We start from the raw sequence: 13238 nt of genomic DNA, 5'->3' as shown, positions 1-13238 counted from the left end.
AGAAACAGTTGCCCGAGGCCACGTTCCATGTTAGCCATAGAACTAGTGCTCAAACCAGGTCTGGTACCTTCCCACCACATCCCAGAGACCGTTCTGGGAGGGGACACAGAACTCTGGTCTGCCCTTGACTCACGGCTCCTCCCATGAGCAGGTGGCCTCTGCGTGTGGGTGGGTGGGTGGGGTGAGCAGCTGCCCCATCTCCTGATCACCACTCCTGCTGCCCTGCAGTCCTTTAAGGATGACGTGGATCTGAAGCAGGACCTGCGCTGTGACACCATGGACACCCGAGAGGAGTATGAGATGAAGGTGAGAAAGGGAAGGAGTCAGGGCCTGGGGGCTGGTGGGGACCAGGGCTCTGAGGGCCCATGGGTGGAGGTGAGGACAGGTGTGTGGGGAGCACAGCCAGGTGTGTGGAAGGAGCTAAGTGCAGTGGTGCTAGGTGGGAACACAGGAGAGCCAGAGGAGGAGGCCAGGAAGGCTGTGATGAGACTTGATCCCTGCCCAAGAGAGAGTGCCTCCTCCATCTGCTTCTTTCGTCGCCCCAGGACCCCACCAATGGTTACTACAATGTGCGTGCCCATGAAGACCGCCCCTCTTCCAGAGCCGTGCTCTATGCTGACTACCGCGCCCCTGGCCCTACCCGCTTCGACGGCCGCCCCTCTTCCCGACTCTCCCACTCCAGCGGCTATGCCCAGCTCAACACCTACAGCAGGGCCCCCACCTCTGACTACGGCCCTGAGCCCACACCCCCTGGCCCTGCTGCCCCAGCTGGCACTGACACCACCAGCCAGCTGTCCTACGAGAACTATGAGAAGTTCAACTCCCACCCCTTTCCCGGGGCAGCGGGGTACCCCACCTACCGGCTGGGCTACCCCCAAGCCCCACCCTCTGGCCTGGAGCGGACCCCATACGAGGCTTATGATCCCATCGGCAAGTATGCCACGGCCACTCGGTTCTCCTACACCTCCCAGCACTCGGACTATGGCCAGCGGTTCCAGCAGCGCATGCAGACTCACGTGTAGGGGCCAGAGCCTGGCGGGGCATCTCTGCGGGGCAGAGGAGAAGGCTGTCACAGCTGTTCCCTGATATTCAGGGGCATTGCTCATTGCTCCCTTATTGGACCAGCCTTCCTCCTCTGCCGTAGCAGGTGGGGAGCAGGTCTCCCAGAAACACCCCGTCCCGAGGATGGTGCTCTGTGCACGCCCCAGCCTCCTGGGCCTGCCCTTCCCTCTTCTTCGGGAGGGTGTGTGTCTTCTGACCTGCTCTTGCCTGACCCCAGCAAGGGGACAGGGAACGTGAAAGTGGGGAAGAGCAGAGGGGGCACTTTTTAGCATTCCCTTTCTATCACACCCCTCTGGTCTCCCCATAAATACATGGGATGGGCAGACTTTGGCCCAGGGGACTTGGAGCATAGGAGTGGGTGGTTCTGGCATAAGCAGGTGGAAAACAGAATAGCCCAACCAGTCCCTCTGCTGTGTGCATTTATGCCCTCAGTGCATCTCTCCCTCAGGGGACTGCAGAAGGGACCTTGGATTTATATTAGCTCTTATCTACAGAAAAGCCCTGGCACTGAGTTCGAATCCAGCTCTCATTCAGCTGGGATCAAAATGCCAATCACCCTGGCTGCCCAGCAGTGTGCAGGGACAGTCAGGAGTCTCCAGCACCACTGCCCACTTTCTTCCTTCCTCTTCCTACGCTGGGCCAGCCAGAAAGTCTTCTGGGTCCTGGTGGAGAAAGAAAGGTCAGGACCATGTCCTGATGATCCAGAGACTGCTGTTGCATAGTAGCTTCCAGAACCGATGCTAGGGGGAGCCACCCAAGCCTGCTCTCTTCCCCAGTCGGCCCCACTTCCTGGCTTTGACTCTGGAGAGGGGTGGGGTGCTATAGGCTATTTTTTCAAAGAAAACTAAAACAATGAAAACCTCATTTGGGGAAAAAGAAATACAAGTCCCAGTGGAAGGGAAAGGGAGCACCACCTGTTCTTTTCCACTAGGTTCTTAACACCCTCTACTGCCCTTTCAGCGTCTGAGCACTTTGAATTCATTTTTATGTATTCAGGTGGTGAGACCTGTCACATAGGTGGCTGCTCTGACAGGGGCAGGAGAAGGTCTTGCTCTCTGACTGCTGCCCTGCCAGAGGACCCATCACCTGGTTAGAGGCAGCTTCCAGGGGGCAGGGAAATGTTCTCTTTAGACAGGTTGTGGTTTGTTAAGTGTCTGTCTTTTCTTGGACCAATCCGATTCCTTCTTCCACTTTCAGTGCCTTGAGCGTCAAGCTTTGGACAGCCCACCCTATGTGGGTGGCTGTGCAGGGAGCAGGTACTTGTCAGCCTCACACGCACTGTCAGGTGTCACAGTGTTGGGGACAGGCGGTGAGGGGACCTAGAAAGGTAGGGGGCCTGGAAAAGGCCCTGCTGCAGAACTAGTGCTGACCAGGAGAAAGTGTCGCGGAAGGGCGCTGCAGGCACGCCACGGCCATTCCTCCTCCTCCATGCCACATGCACACATATCCACACACATTCCACACGACCGCTTCCCAGCCGCCACCTCTGACCAAAGAGAACCTCTGCCCCACCCTGGCCTGACCTTCCCAAGAAGCAGTGTATGGAGTTGGCTCTTGTCCGCCTTCCCGGCTGTACATCCAATGGGAGGCGGGGCCTCGGCGCGATTCCCAGAATGCTCCTTGCCCTTTCTTGGTGGTCACCGTTCATTACTCGTGTTCACTTTAATGGGTTACATGCTCATCAGCCACGGGCCATCACCACCCTTACTGATGTGTCTGAGGGGTGACATTACCAGACATCCCTTTGCTAGTAACCATATAATACCCAGGCAGCCAGTAGCTCCAGTTCTGGCCTCACAGGCAGCTTCTGTCCCCCACCCCTCATTTCAGCAGGGATAGTGCCCAGGGAGTGGCCCTCCAGGCATTTACCAGCTGCCTGCTATACTCCTCAGCTGACTCGTTTCAGCTGAGTCTTTGTGAGGACTCACTGGGAAGGTCTGTCAAGAATACAGGTTCCTGGGCACACAAATGGATACAAATTGTGATTATTTTCATAGAAACCAAGCCATAGATAATCTAAACACTAAAAGCTTATAGATGATGGCTTTTTAAATATGAATATTCAAAAAAATGTATTTGGGTTTGGCCAGATTCTATTTCCCCCTTTTTGTATTAAGTCCATTCTTTTGAAATGATGGTGAGGAAGGGCCCTAAGGTCACTGGGTAACTCAGCTGAAGATGCAGGAGCCTGGCCCAGGGCTACCTCATGTTCTTAGTTCCCTAACACCTGAATGGGGGCCCCTGGGTGTCAGGTCAGCACCATGCCAGACAGAAGGAAGCATCAGTGAGCAAGACAGCCTCTGCCCTCTACAACTCATGCTGATCAGAATGTGTCCTGGCACCTGCCTGGTAGGAACAGCTCTTCTGGGGAGTGGTCTTGATTGCAGAGCTTTGCTGTCCAGTGCTGGGATCCTCCGGTGTGGTGGTGCCTCCTTCATACTTGGTGATCTAGACACTGGGGGTTAGGAGAACTGAGTTAACTCAGTGACCTTGGTCTGACTCTTAAGTTACTCACCTCCAATTTTCTGGCCCGTAAAATGAAGGGGAAAAGTTGCACCAAAATAGAACTGCTCTGTATTTGCTGTATCCACTTGGTGGGGGATGGGGGAGATAGCCCATCCCTAACAAGGAATCTGGAATAGCCAGCACCTAGCATGACAAGGGCTGGGGGCTTCTATTCAGAGCTGCTTTTACCATGGGCTTCATTTTCTTGTCAGAAGTGTGAATTAATTCTCACCAAGGACTCCTCCCCCTTCATCCCAAACAGCAACATAAAGCACACCCCAAACTTCACAGCAAAATTATATGGGTTGTCCTGTAGCTATTGGGTCACTTAATTGTGACAGGTGTGCAGAGGTGTCTCTTGCCAGGGCAGGGCCTGCTTCGTTTCCTTTCCTGTGTACCCGGATTTCAGTCACCTACTTGTGTAGGGGAAATGGGGGCAGCCTCCCTGTACCCCAGTGGTCAGGATTATCTCCTTGGCCTCGACAACACATCCCCCTTACCAAGCAGTGAAGCCTGCAGCCCAGGGTGCCTGGAGCCCCAGGGGACAGGGAGTAAGCACAGCTGACCCTGTGGGAAGGAGCCATTTGCACGGGGAACTGGCAGAGGAAGGTTTGACAGAAACTCTAATCTTGAAGAGGCTCTTGTGATTCTGTATGAGCCAAGGTCTCTTTTTGGAGACCCCGGCCAGTGTCCTAAATTCTGGATCTCCCAAAGTCCGGTCAAAGAATTTTTATGAAGCCAAAGCCATAAGAGAAGAAAGGCAGGCCAGAGTGGAAGTGGTGCAGTGCTCTCAGAACTGCCTTGTTGGAGGTGGAGACGCTAGTCTGACCCCCTATCCCTGGGCGGTATGTGCCCCCTTTCCCCAGTAGTTACCACTCTCATCACTTTGCAGGAAGCCTGTTCTGGTTTGCAGCGTGGGGCTCACAGCACCAGGGTCTGTCAACCTGCAGGTTGTCTTGTCAGAAGTCACAGGTCCTAGGCTCCTTAAAATGGACTGGCCTGTTGATATATTTGACCCACATACATAGCAATGTTGGGCCATTTGGATTTGAAGAAAACCACATGAAACCCAAGCCCCCAGTTGGAGTGAATTGGCTGGGTCACTTCCTTGTTCTTTGCTATGTGGACAGTCGTGTCCCCATGACTGAATTCTGGGCCCTCCCAAGGACTTCCCTGCCTTGTTAGTCTGGTCTGAGCCTGGTCACTGCTCTGTGCCTCTCTAGGCTATTCTGCATGTTGAGAATCCTAGGAAGGGGTGAGTGGAGCTCCTGACCTGGTGCTAGCTGTGGTGGTGGCTGTGATGAGCACTGCCCATAGCCTTGCACAGACCAGGGGGTGTGATTGGAAGGATGGCTGTTTTTCTGAAGAAACTGTCAAATTAGCTTTTAAAGATCCCATTCCTTTCTCTTGGTCTCCCCCCAGGGTATCTTTTCTCTCCCAAGGTCAGACTTTCTGAAAGGCATTGGCTGACCTATGTCTGCTGGGTCCGAACACTCCGTCTGGGCTAAACAGAGGGGACTAGAGCTGGGGGCAAAATCCCATTTTCCTGCATCACTGTGAGGGAGCTCCAGGCCCTGTACCTGGAGAAATGATTGCTGTGCAGAAGTCACAGGCTATACGGGGCAGTTGTGGTACAACCCTGCCCTTAAAAATAATAACAATAATAATAACTCCGTTTGCATAGAACTATCGCTCATTCCTATCAGTCTGCTGTCCCCATCCTTGGCTTTTTCAAAGGCCCAGATCACAGGCCTTTGAGCGTGGGTGGGCCCTGGGCTCTTCTGTGGGCTTCTAGAGCTCTTCTGACGTTGCCCCTGGGAATACTCTAGCTCTAGAAGAGAGCAGCCAGATTGCCAGTGCAATCAAACTCAGCCTAATCTTGGTGGCAGTAGTGACCAAGATTTTGCTGCCTACAATTTCACCAGAAAAAGGCCCGGGGTTCCCTCTAGTCACATTTTCTACCCCTAGCCATTCTTGGGATTGCAATTGCCATTTCTGGCACCATTTGAATTTTCTCTGCCCAAACCCCAATAATAAATGGATCCATGATGATAATTAAGAGAAGAGAAAACAAATATTATTTTTGTTAGGACAAACCATCGTAGATTTTTAGCAATGTGTATCTGTGTGTCCCTCACACCTTTTTCCTATTCTGCCTTTTTTTCTTTTTTTTAAAATATTATGTACTATATTTTTAGTCTCAAACACACTATATATTATATATATTTAATTTTTTTATATATATAAATATAAATGTTTTTAAAAGTTCCATGTTGTGTTATTTAATACATGAGCCGCTGGTTATTGAAAAAAGCTTGCCTGGTTTGGAGGAAAGAGATAGGTTTGGATTGAGATTGCAGAAACTAGATATTTGTGTCACCTCTGGGCCGTGGGGCAAATGCATTTTACTCACTAGTTTGTGACTCTTGCAGAAGCCTGAGGCCAATTATGGCACTTCAGGGACAAACAGCCAGAGGCCTCGTGCTTTTGGAACACAGCATCCAAATGTCCTGTGCCACAGCTGATTATGGGGATAAAAAAGGGGGAGACTTTGAATGTGGGATCCAGATCCCAAAGGAATTGGGGCAGGTATGTGAGCAGGAGTGGTGTCATTTATTAAAAGCAAAGTTACTACCTCTGAACATCTGGGCAATGGTGCATACACACAGATGCCGTCCTGCCAAGAAATCCTAAATTCTGAGTTGAGTAGAGATTTCACTTTGTTTCATACAACTGGTTTGGGGGATACTTGAAATTGTTTTTGGATAATTAAAAAATATATATATTTTGTAGATGCAAGGTCTTGCTGTGTTGTCCAGGCTGGTCTCAAACGCCTGTCCTCAAGTAATCTTCCTGCATTGGCCTCCCAAAGTGCTAGGATTACAAGTGTGAGCAACTGCACCAGGCCCTGATAATGATTTTGAAAGCTATAAACCATTAGAGAAATACAAGGGTTTATTGTTTTTTTCATCCAGTTAATGACCAAGCAAATTCACGACAGTTTACTGAAGCTTTTTTTGCATACACAGAACATAGTCAGAGACAGAGGCAGGATTGTAAGAGCTGAAAAAATGCTTTAGAGATAATGCAACCCATTTCCAAGAGAGATGAGGTCACAACCCAGAAGCCACAGTTGAGGGAGGGGACAGGGTGCAGTGGGCACTGGAGTCTAGAGACGTGTGGCCAGGACCAATAGACCCTTATTAGCACAAGGTGAATCCAACCTGGGTGGGAATGATAGGCCAAGATGCAGGGTGAATCTGGAGGCTACAGCCTGGTAAGTTACAGGGAAAAAGTCACGTTGATAGACAGGATCCGGAAGCAAATAAAAGAGAGTGAAGCAAGCAGAGATCAAACAAGGTGGCACAAGCATGGAGGCCCAGCTGAATTCTGTTCCGCCAGGTAGTGTCTGTCCACTGCGGGTATATTGTATTTGTCTCTGTATTCCCAGAGCCCTGCAGGTACTTTGTAAACCTAAAGTGTTGGATAGGGCACAACACAAGGCTCCAAAGGCCGGAAGCGACTTTCCTAAGCCACAGGAAACAGCAGGGGAGCGGGTCCCTGTGCATTAGTCCTCTTCTTAAGTCACCCCCAATGTAGGGACAAGGGATAATGACACAACCCACAACCAGCTTATCATCTAGATTTACAAAACAGCAGGAGCTGCTGGCCTAGGTGTAAACAGGCTGCACACCCGACCTGAAGTTTCTCCCTGAGTGGCCCCAAATCATTCCACCCTTTCACTTACCCTGCATTTCAATAGACTCAAAGGGGATTAGGCCCTGTCTGTGGTATGCCCCAGCACCTCCCTGCCTCTGTGCTTTGGCCCAAGTTCTTTTCTCTGCTTTTACTTTCTCATTTCCAAATTTTACTTATCTTTAGGGCTCAGCTAGAAGCCCCTCTCCTCCAGGAAGCCTTGCCTGACTCATTACTCACCTGCTTCCCCCACCCCAAGTCCCCTGGCTTAGCTCTATCTCGCTGATCTCATTTATAACATTCTGCTTTGATCACGGGGATTCGTATATGACACATTAACACTTTCCTCTTAAAATAAGGGCACTTGGAGGCAAAGAGCATATATCATTTATTTTGGTGTCCTGACTACACAGAGTGTCTGGCATGTAGTTACTCAGTGTGTGTTGAAGGAATGCAGGGATGGAGGGAGGGGAGGGAAGAGAGAAGGAAGCAGAGCCACAAACACCATCCATAAAGGGTTTTAACCTGGAGGAAGGAGCTCACTCAGCTTGCTGAAGTCCTGAAGTATAGTGTGGATTCTCACATCAGGCTGCCTGCCGGGGGTGGGGGGTGGGGTGGGGTGGGGCAGGAACAGTACTTACCGATACTGGGTTCTCTCTTTCCAAGTTCCCTGGCTGTTGGACAAGGCCAATGTGACTGGTTTGGCCAGTGTTCTATAAACAGAAGTGGCATGTCACTTCCAGACCAATGCATTTAATTGCTAGTGTGAGGTCCTCCAGGCTTTTCTTCCCCTACCTTAGTGACAAGAGCCCATTTATTCTAGATGATGCAGCTTCCTAACAGTGGAGTCTCTGCTGGGTGGCTGAGTGACCGTGGCCAACCCGTGATGAACATGTAGCTTGAGGGGAGTGAAGCTTTGTGTTGGTCAGAGAATGGAAGGTGGTGTGTTACTGCCACACAGGGTGCCCCATCTTGCCTTCACCATTCACTCCTTGAGTAAGTGACTTTACCTCTCTGCACCTTTCTTCTCTGTGAAATGACCTAGTAATAGTTCCTTCCCACAGAAGGTGCTCAGCAGAGACCCTAGCACATGAGTGCTCTGTCCATGTTAGCCTAGAGAGAGGGGAGCAGCCAGGCGTGATGGCTCATACCAGAGGATTCTAACGCTCTGGGAGGCCCAGGCAGGTGGATTGCTTGAGCTCAGGAGTTTAAGACCAACCTGAGAAAGAATGAGACCCCGTCTCTACCAATAATAGAAAGCAGACTAGTCAGGCGTCGTGGTGGGCACCTGTAGTCCCAGCTACTTCAGAGGCTGAGATAAGAGGGTCACTTGAGCCCAGTGTTTGAGGTTACTGTGAGCTACAATGATGTTACGACACTCAGAAAAAAAAAGAAGAAGAAGAAGCAGCAGTGGGTGTCTGTCCCTTTCCCTCTTCTGCCCCTTTCTGTGGAGACATCAGGAAAGATGTCAACAATTGCTCAGGGTTATGAGAAGAGCATGGATTTTGGAATGAGAAGATGTAGGTTAAAATCTCAGCAAAGCCTCTTGTAACTGTGATTCATGGCGGGTCAGTGCCCCTTTCTGAGCTACTACTTCTTTACCTTTAAAATGATGTGAGCGCTCAATGGCAGGAGATACACAAAAGCCTCATAAACTGCTAAAATGCTGTTCAAATGTGAGTTGATTACCTTGCTCTGTTAACACCCAGAAGCATCCCACCCCCATCTCACCTCCACTCTCTGCAATATCCCACACCAAACACTTGGCTGCTGCAAACCTAACACAAATAGTGCTCTAACAGAGACCCGACATTAGGGGACCATACCTGGTCCAGCTGGGCCTGACAGAACCCATCTAGCCAGCCCCCAGAGTTCTGAAACCAAAAGACTAGCTCTTTGCAGAGCGGAACCTGGGGGAGGAGAAAGCTCGCTCCACCCGCAGGCACTTTCCCATCTCCTTTACTGTTGTAATTAGCTGCGCAGAGGCAGCCTCCCGGGGAGAGCAGAGCCATCACCTCCCAGAATTGAGCGAGGAGCTTTGTCTTTTTGTTCCTCTCCACATAATACTGCTCTCTTGGTGGTCGCTGTGCAAACACATCCTGCGTTCATTTGCAAACTGGGGAATATCTCATATTTTGAGGCTCAGATTAATGTTCCATCTCCCCAAAAGAGACACTGGTTGGGACTTCTTTTTAAATAGTAACCTGTCAACTCCTAGCATAGAGGCTGATTCCCAGTCATGCTGTAGCCTGTGGGGTAACTGAAACCTGCTCCCTCGGAGCCCTTATGCCCCTCACTGAAATAAATGCTTACCTGTGGGTAATGGGAGCTCAAAAACTGAAAGCACCTCTAGGGCCATCTGGTCCAACCATAGACCCAAAGCAGAAACCCCAGTTCAGCTCCAGAGACAACTAGCTTTGCATGGAGACCCTCAAGGGACCAGACAGCAGAGTGGCTCTTTATGGAGTATGGACTTTGGGGTCTGCATGTTTGGGACCCACCCCCACCCTCCAGGGCATCAGCTCTCTGTCTTTTGGGAAAATCATTTGCCCTCTCTGGGCCTGAGTTTCCATATCAAAAATCCATTCTTTCATTCATATGCAAAAAATATTTGTTGAACAGTTACCATGTGTCTGACACCACATCAGAACCTAGGGACACAGCAGGGAATAAAACCAAAGTCTCTGCTCTGATGACACTTACACTGTAATGATGGGGAAACACAATGAACCAACAAACGATGTCAGGGGGATAAGGAGAGACACAGCAGCGCAGGGGGACTGGGAGGGACCAAGGGAGGATAGATGTGCTGGTTTAATAACATGTTGAGTGGTTGGAGAAGTTTGGATGGAAAAACCAAATTCCATGAAGATATTTAAAGAGGTTTACACTGAGCCAAACACGTGTGACCATGGGGAGCATAGTCTCCAGAGGTCCTGAGAAAATCTACCCCAAGGTGGCTGGATTACACTTTGAGCTTATACATTTGTGAAGACAGGAATTACAGGTAGTCATAAATCAATTCATGGAAGGTATACATTAGTCCAGACCCAAAAGGCAGGACATCTCAAAGCAGGTGCCTTCAAGTTGTGGGTAGGTTTTAGGGATTCTCTAGTTGACAAGTGGTTGAAAGAGTTAAGCTTTGTCTGAAGACCTGGCATCGCTAGAAAGAAATACTTGAGTTAAGACAAGTGGGTCTCTTCTGTCATGTGATGCTGTACAGGAATCAGATTGGAAAGCAAGCCACATTATATGGGATTAATAAAAAACCCATCTAATGAAATTTTATGTTTGTAAGGTGTGACTCACCAGGGCCCTTGGAAAGGAATTTGGACAAGTGGGGTGGGGAAAGCATCCAGAAGAAGAGGGCAGGTAGGCTGGGCTTCAACCTGGGGGAAGAAAATTTTAGACTGGAGGAATAGCAGCTGCAAAGGCCCTGAGGCAGAAATGAGTTTAGAGGGTTGAAGGACCAACAGGGAGTGTGTCTGGGGAGTGGTAAGAACAGAAGAGTGGCAAGGAATCTGTGAAAGAGCTGGGATGGAGTGCATCCTGCCAGGACCTGCAGGACATCTGAATGGCTTTAGGGATTATTCTGAGATAGGAAAATATAGCAAATCAAGCTATATGAAATTATTGTTTTTGTAGGTAAAAAATGGTTGAACAGCAGCAATTTTATATGTTTCAACCTTACATATGCTAACATCCAGTACTGTTGATTTATTATGACCACCTTTAGAAAAAGACACTTTTCTATTATTTCGACAAGATTAATTGGAAGACATTTCTTCCTTCTACTAGGCATGACTCTGCCTCCTTGCAATTTTTACCCAGTGTTTGTAGTTGTGCCTTCACTTGGTGTCAGCCCCCTCCCTTTTGATAGTACAATGACGTTGCCAAGATATCATGTCTCTTCTGAGAGGTCACGTCTCAGTTCAGGATTTCTGATTCTTCAAATCAATTTCTCTTCTGGCTTCCTGTGTCTTCTCCATTCTGCTCACTCTTCCTTCTGGGTGAATTCTGAGCACCTTTGGAAATTTATTATCTCCCACCTATGGCATTAGTCTGATGGGAAGTTCCCCATCTCAGCCCATTAAGACCCTCTGTACTTTTTCACCTCCTAAACTTCAACAGACACTGTCTTCTGGCTCTTCTTCAGGAGGGACTGGAGTCCCCTTCTTCATCTCCCAATGGTCCTAAGATTTATCCCCCTCCACTGAAGTAGGAGATGGTGCCAGATTCTCAGACATAAATCTTAGGGAGATAGAATAAGAGGCTCCTAGGTCCAGCAGTCAGCTATGGACCAAAAATATGGGTGCATGTTATGTATGGGAGTGTATTATACATAGAAAAATGTGGTATTTCTTATAGTTCTGGAGGCTGGGAAGTTCAAGATCTAGGTGCTGGCAGTGGCAATGTCTGGTAAGGGCCTGTTTCCTTAGTCATAGTTGGCACCCTGTCACTGTGCCTCACTTGAGGAAGAGACAAGGCAGCTCTCCAGGGCCTCTTTCATCATGACAGCTAATCCCAGCTGTCCACCTCCCCAAAGGCCCCACCTCCTCATACCATCTCCTTGAGGGGTAGGATTTCAACATACAAGTTTTGGGAGAACACAAACATTTAGACCACAGCACATATTAGCAAAAATAACATAACCAGAGAAATCCTTTTAAAATGTAAATCACATCACCTGACTCCTTTGCTTCAGGCCTTGGGGCTTCTCATACCATGTAAAATAAACTCCACATTTAATTTCCTGCAAGCCCTATCTTAGCTGGCCCCTGCCTCCTTCTCTCTATCCTTACCTTGTCACTTGCCACTCTAACTTCACTGACTTGACTGCCTATGACATTCGATCACAGGACAAAATGTTAGCCCCTCCTTCCTCCTGTGAAACCATCTGAAATTTGGGGGATGTTTGGGATGGAGGTTTGCAAGAGGGAAGGAGTTAACATGTATTAAGTGTGCCAGGCACTTTCATATATGAGATTACAAGCAACTTGCAGAATAATGGGTCTCTGAAGTTAGACCTTAAAAGGAATTCCCCCATCTTCTCTCCTACACACCCAAAGGGCCAGCTAGGAGGAAAACTCAGCAAATAAACCTAAGAGGTTTCCAGCCTCAGGGCTCCCAAGGCTGCAACTCTCTCCTTCTAATAACCTGAAGGGCTATTAACAGCCTCTTCACTTATTAAAACAATTTTTTTGATGTCCTGGCTACATAACACAAAAAGAAGCTGGAATACTGCATGCACTTTTTAACAAGGCAGCCCTGAGCCAGAGCAGGAAAAGAAAAGCTGACTTCACTGCTCATAACAGGTTCCTTTCCGATGAAAGGACACAGACCCTTGCCTCTATGTGTGGGCTTCTCTTGCCTTTAAAATCTCCATGGGGGTAAATGAACCTCAGGGCAAGTTTACAACCATTGGGATTTTGATAGATTGAGGAGAAAAAGCCTACTATTCAAGCGTAGGCCAATGGGCTGGTTGAGCAGGTCCAATTCGGGTAGCTAAGATGTGCCGATGATGCCAAAGCACTCTCAGGGTAGGGGATACCTTCACACTCTTTACCTATAAAAAATTAGGGGTTTGGAATTTAGATAACTGTAACAACATTTTAAAAAGCCAAGTGTTTGAATCAGGGACCCTTGAGGGTCCCTGTAAACTAACTTGCTAAGCAACCTGGACTTTTAGTAAAGCATAATTCCAAATGGCCAACTTGACACTTTCATGCAGAACGCATTGCTTCTGTATCTATGATGCTGGTGGCCAATGAGTGGCAAGAGAAAGGATCTAGATCGCTTGACTATGAAGCTTCCGCACCACAGCCTGCTTCCTCCCTAACGCTTGGTATTGACTCAGTACTCAGTATTTCTGAATCTCTCTGAGCTCTCATAATTATCTTCAGGAAAAAAGCTAACTTGGCATACTCATATTTAAAGGCTCAAATCAGGAATTATCTCCTCACAGAGTCTGTACC

At 48.9% G+C, this 13238-nt stretch overlaps 1 protein-coding gene across 2 annotated transcripts in view; it reads left to right on the top strand.

The window, feature by feature from the left end:
- Positions 1-1906, top strand: part of KIRREL1 (kirre like nephrin family adhesion molecule 1) — a 98121-nt gene extending 96215 nt beyond the window's left edge. For both annotated transcript variants that reach the window (XM_003795229.2, XM_003795230.1), the window contains 2 exons: positions 229-306; positions 546-1906. In XM_003795229.2, the coding sequence (XP_003795277.1) occupies positions 229-306; positions 546-1022 (555 nt within the window). In that variant the 3' untranslated portion in view covers positions 1023-1906. The remainder of the gene's footprint in view (positions 1-228; positions 307-545) is intronic.
- Positions 1907-13238: the final 11332 nt, after the last annotated feature.

Source organism: Otolemur garnettii, unplaced genomic scaffold, assembly GCF_000181295.1.
Source record: "Otolemur garnettii isolate 467f Iridium unplaced genomic scaffold, OtoGar3 scaffold00091, whole genome shotgun sequence".
Taxonomy (NCBI): domain Eukaryota; kingdom Metazoa; phylum Chordata; class Mammalia; order Primates; family Galagidae; genus Otolemur; species Otolemur garnettii.
This window is presented reverse-complemented; position numbering and strand designations above follow the sequence as displayed.